The following is a 6,000-nucleotide window of genomic DNA, read 5'->3' as shown; positions in this document are numbered from 1 at the left end:
TAAATACACTTCGAGATGGAATCCTTCGATCGGGAAAACGCCTTTGGTACTCTTCAACAGCAGCACGTGCATTGCGACCGCAAAATCCACACACAAAATGCATATCACAATATTCCACGTGTGAAAACACAAGAGGCATTTCAGCAACTCATCACACAACTAATTTACCACCCATTCACGACCCCGCAGCAACGTAAACTGTAGGTTGCGCATGAGATCACGGCTAGTGTGACATCACCACACTCAAGTACAAACAGATAACAGTCACAGCTGACTGTCCACAGTGCGTGGACCTGCAAGAAGACCACACTTTTCTCGGGCCATTATCTCCGTAACCGTTCAACTTTGGACATAGGTGTTTTGGGTTATATCGGCATACTTTAACATAAGGAACACCCTCCCGAAGTTTGGCACATTCCTCCTGGGACACCCTGTATATATATATACCACGCATGTCCAGCTTCAAACAGGTTGTAATCGACTTTTTAGTGTCAAAACTGCCAGTGATCTACCACCCCCTCCTATCGTTGTACTTCTCTTTAAGTAAAACTATTGGTAAAAATAAGAGTTCACATGATAAGGATAGAGTAGGGAGTTCCCCACAGTTCACTTAACACAAGTGTAAACAATTTTCATGTAAGCTACATAAGAACAGAAAAATTGGAATGACTAATACGTATTTTCCCTTCAAAATCTGAATATAAACATATTATATTACAAGTGAATTTACATGCTTTTCACATATGAGATCGAGCAAAAATCATCCCCCGATTTACACGTTGGACATGCCTGATATATACTGAAGAGAGACAGAAGTGAACATTTTAAATATTTTCCTTCCATTTTGTTCTACCAAGAGAATTTACTGCACTAGTTTCTGTAACTTTAACTCTGTATGTCACCGAGTGATAATATCAATTGAAATATAGATTTGTTTCTTATTCTGGATATGGGTGATGGTGGCTTACTTGTTGTCCTTTCATTGTTGTAGACTGTAGCATTGAATGGTAGGATGGTAGATGAATTAAAAGGGATTTGGAAGGAGATGGTTATGACATAATTGAAGCTATCCTGGCCTTTGCGTGGAGGGTCTGAGGAAAACCATGAAATACCTTACTTAGTACAGCCCGTGTCCTGGTCAAGATTCAAACTGAGCACATCTACAACACTGCAAGCACACCATCCTGTTAGTTTTATGGTGGTGGCTGTAGAGAGCATTGCTGTTTGATGACAGAGGGATGAAAGGAGCCCTAAGCACTACAATCTTTCTCTTATAAAATATTGTGACATGTCGACCCCTACCTCCCCAGCGATACGTGGCGGTAACGTAACGCTCGCGTTACTACGGTAATAGGCGAGTTCCCGCCCCGCCACTCCCCTCCGCGGTGACGTCACCGAGGGATATCGCGGTCGCTAGGCAACGCGAATCAACAGCGGCGACGTTACGATAGTAACAGCGGTGACCTCCGCTAGCGTTACATAGCAACACAGCGCCAGGCAAAAAGGGTGCCTATTACGTGGCCGTTTTCCCGTATTGTCCGATCGAGGCTACATACGGAGCAGCGAAGGCTATTCACAGACAGTTCTAGTGCGTTACCACCGAGTTGTACTGAGTTGTACTGAGACAGTCAGCGAGTCCTGGACCTATCATCGAGTTAGCCAGCAACCAGTCAGTTGTATTGTGGCATTTGGAGTGTACTATTTGTGATACTGCAGATAGCAGTAATCGTCAGATTGTAATTTGGGTGATTGTAAGAGCGAGTGTGAAATAAAATTCGCTGCATCGAATACATCGAGAATTTATTTGTCGCGATATACGCCCGATACGCGACAATATGTACTTGTGCAGTAATTCTGTCTTTTCTTTCATCATTTGTCAGCAACAGGTAGAAAGGACACTTCTTATTCAAAATTTTCAAATGTAATGATGCTTGAAAACTGAAAAAAGTGGTGTGTTGCCTGTATGTACATGTTTCTTGAAACATGATACTTTTGGGTTCAAATAAAAATTTCATAATTTTGAAAGTCTGCAACAACAGAAGAAATTAAGGTTAATTCTGATTTTATCTCCTGCCTGTTATAGCAAGATTCAGTGTGTCTTGAGTATATGTTGTCTGTTGGTAACTTTCAGTTCTTGTGTTATGTCCACAGCAAGGTCCCATCTGGCCACTTCTTCCTGCCCAGACTGCAGAAAGACTTGAGGCCTCTCATTTGAGTGTTGCGCAAACCGGTGATAAAGTGAAGGCCACACTTTTGACACCTGCTCAGCCTGTGGGCTCTATCATTACTGCAACTCGTATGACCTCTGTCGACGATAAGGCCACAGGCTTTCATAGGGTTCCTATTGGTGATAATGGAGGTGGTAAGTTTCATTGTTCTGAATTTTTAACTGGATAAAGATGACTTGAAAGTTTGCTGTGTCTGGTGTTACCTAGAATGATATAGTTTTCTGCAGTGGATTATTAAAAATCATTTCTTGTAAATGCTTACAAAATTATGGTCTGAATTATAGTGTGTGTTTGATCCCCCCCCCCCCAGTTCAAGAGTTGAAGAAAATAAAGTGGGGGGGGGGCGTTGTTGAGGTTGTCATAACAATGACTATGAAAGGTACTTTCTTCTGTGTTGTGATGTTATGTAGTCAGGTGAAAGTTTACTTATGTTTTTGAGGGACATCTGTGAATTTCTGTTAGACCGTGTAGTGTCACGTCCCAGAAGACAGTACCATTTAGGTGTTAAGTTTTCGTGTCGAAGGGTGTATGCAGTTCGGAGAGACATATGCTAAAGGCTATACTCATAAAAACTCTTGCATGATATTCAGCATATCTAAATATAATGATTCATTTCTTGTTTCAGTTGTGAGAGTAGCAGATGTGCAGAATGCGCAGCTCCCAGTTGATAGAATGCTGCCTCAAACCGTAATGTATGTCAGCAACAAAGAAGAGTGTGTTTTCTGCCAGTATTTCCTGCATTATGTGCAACAAGCTATTACAGATCCCAAAACTGAGGTATTGCATAGTTTAGTTTGGTTTCCTTTGGCTGTTGAAAGACAAATTCTCTTATCATACTGCTGTAATAACAAGATGTACTTTGTAATTTACAGTATTATTTTGTTGTACTGTGTTATCAGTAGGGACCGGATTTTTATGCCCTAATAATCCCTTAAATATGTATGCATTTATGCATGAAGAACTTCCAAAATATGCACGTAAAAATTTATACCAAATATTAAAATTGATTTTACATTATTTTAAGACCAACAAATCAATTTTTAAGTTCATTTTATGTAATCACTGAATGATTCACTTGCAATAAAAAGCTATACTTAAATACAAATCATGCAACAAAGCCAACATATTTCATTACAAATTTAGAAATCCAATGGTACTCACATTTAGCTCTCCGAACTATCAGTTTCTCTTCTGTTGCACTTCTCAGTTACTAAATGTTTTAGGTTTTCCATAGTTAGTCGCCTCCTGTTGTCTCGTAAGATGTCCTTATAGCGGGAAAAACTTCTTTCCACCTCACAGGAACTTAGGGGCGCATGTACAAAAGCCACTATTTGCTCCACTGTTAGTGATTTTTTATTTGGCAGTTCAGTACATTTACTGGCTAAAATTTCTTCAATTTGTTCATATCCTGGATTTTTTTAAAGAATGCTGTGTACTTTTTCCTTTACTACTTCAACTTTTCCAGGAACTGAATTCAATTTGGAAACCATGGTTTTGAACCCACTTAATGACTGATACAAAGTAGTATTGCTATTGCTTGCCTCCAGTGAGGAAATGGCGGATGGAAGATGAGAGAAGTGAACAGATATATAGGAAAGATTAGTTTCTAGTTCTGTTTCCTAGTACATCTTGGGCAATTTGGATTGATGCTGCACTTTTGGGATCAAATGTATTCACGACATTCCTAACTGTTACTAAATGTTCGGTATAATAACTCGCTGCACACAGCCCCACAGCATTAAAATTGGTTCTGGCGGAAGTGGAACGTTCGGTGTTACTGCTTTAAAGGCTTCTTTTCTGTATGGCGCTTAAACAAATACCTTCTTCACAGAAGACACAAACTTGTCAACAAGCGGAAAATTTGCATGAATTGTTTCTGCAACACGGTGCAACCCACGGGCAAGGCAAGTCAAATATGTCATATTTGGAAATATAACTTTAAGAGCAGTACCGGCTTTCATCACATAACTTGCGGCATCAGTCACAAAGGGCAATACACGCTCATACGGAATGCCATTTGGCCATAGTAAATTCATGGAATTGATAAAAAATTTGGAAATTGCGGAACTACTTGTGGTTTCAAATTGCTCTACTGCAAGAAGATATGGGGTAGATTATTCATTCTTATTATTAACATAATGTGGAATATCAATATATTTTAAACACAGTGTTAATTAACCCTTTTGCGCGGTGATTTAAATTCCGCGGCCGTCTCTCCGGCGGTAATATATTCAGCCAGCCATTTAAATTTTGCTCGAAAATGATTTATTCATCATTGTTCTTAAATTATATGAGATAGGAACATGATCTTAAAAGGGCGTTTTATAACCTTGCCTTATAATATGAGCGCCCGGTATCTCAGCAATGGAAGCAGGTTGTTTAGTATTTGAGCAGTGAATGGTACGCCTTGAAGGATGAAACTTTCACTAAAATGATCTTAAAAGATGGTTTTTATAACCTTACCTTATAATATGAACGCCCTGTATCTTGGCAGTGGAAGCAGGTGTTTAGAATTTGAGCACTGTAAGGTAGGCCTTGAAGCAGTCTTCTAACCTAACACTGCCCCACATTCACCGCTCCAATATTGTGTATCTTTTCTTTGGCTCTTTTTTTTTAACCACACATCTGTGCGGCCTTGCCTTCTTCCCCGTGAGGGGTATAGTTCAAGGAAATGTCTTTCCATGAGCGTTTAGCTAGTCAGGTCAGCTGCAGTAAATTCAACGTTACGAGTTATCATAACAAGGGGTTGTTGCTATGCCTTTGATATTCCATCCATTTTGGCGGCAGTAGATGTCATAGGGGTGACCACAGAATTCATGAAGTTATTCTAAGAACTGTCTGGTATGTAGTGCACGAAAGCAGAGCTTAGCTGGCTCAAAAAAAAATTTTATGGTCATCCCTCGAAACGACCACCAAGGTCAGTACGATAAAATGGCGTCAACTGGAGCGATAATACATGAAGGAATGAGTTCTTTTCCCCCCCCCCACACACCAGTATCGTCATAGGGGGTGACCATAGTGTTCTGCCTTAATTCGTGGCGTTTTTCTAAGAACTGGGTGCTATGTACTGTGCGAAATCAATCGATCTTGCAAGAATACATTTTTGGACATCCCTCTTCTAAGAATTCCAATTGAGTGTGTTAGTGCGGCCAGCTCAGGGCAATATGATATAATAAACACAGCACATATCACGTTTCTGCTGTTTATAATTTCATAGCAAAGAAAACACGCCATTCATAACAGTAGAACGAAGAAACCGCTCGCAAGAGCAACAGGAATTTTGCTGCAAGACAGGCATATGTAATGATGAGTTAGCGCAGATAAAGTCGTGGCTTATTATACTCTGTTCTACTGACAACAGGCCAGCGAAAAATCTAAAAATCTACAGCAAAACCATCAATTATTACGGGCGTTATAACATAGGTGTGCAGCTGGACGAAACATAGACGTCGAACCCCCCCAGACGATTTAAATACCTGACGAAACATACACGTCAAACCACACTGAACGGTTAATGAATTTGAAATCTATGGACAAGTAATTTTTTACCAGTTAGTCATTGGAAAATTAGTTCAATTGGCGCATTTCTGCACAATTCTTTCGCGGGCCGTAGTTTGGAGACCCTTGTTATAGACAGTTATAGACAGTTGGAAGAATGTACTCACTGCGTACAGTTACAACACACTGTTCCATAAAACGGAACTCATAAAATTTCCAGAGAAGGATATGTGTTACTATGTCATGTGTGAATTATAAGTAAAAAAAAATAAGT

The 6,000-nt window shown here is 39.9% G+C and overlaps 1 protein-coding gene across 1 annotated transcript in view; it reads left to right on the top strand.

The window, feature by feature from the left end:
- LOC111862388 (prosaposin) overlaps positions 1-6,000 on the top strand; it is a 54,283-nt gene that overhangs the window by 25,079 nt on the left and 23,204 nt on the right. The window contains exons 9-10 of the mRNA XM_023847734.2: positions 2,152-2,362; positions 2,854-3,005. Coding sequence (XP_023703502.1) covers positions 2,152-2,362; positions 2,854-3,005 — 363 coding nt within the window. The remainder of the gene's footprint in view (positions 1-2,151; positions 2,363-2,853; positions 3,006-6,000) is intronic.

This window comes from Cryptotermes secundus, unplaced genomic scaffold (genome assembly GCF_002891405.2).
Source record: "Cryptotermes secundus unplaced genomic scaffold, Csec_1.0 scaffold671, whole genome shotgun sequence".
Lineage (NCBI taxonomy): Eukaryota > Metazoa > Arthropoda > Insecta > Blattodea > Kalotermitidae > Cryptotermes > Cryptotermes secundus.
This window is presented reverse-complemented; position numbering and strand designations above follow the sequence as displayed.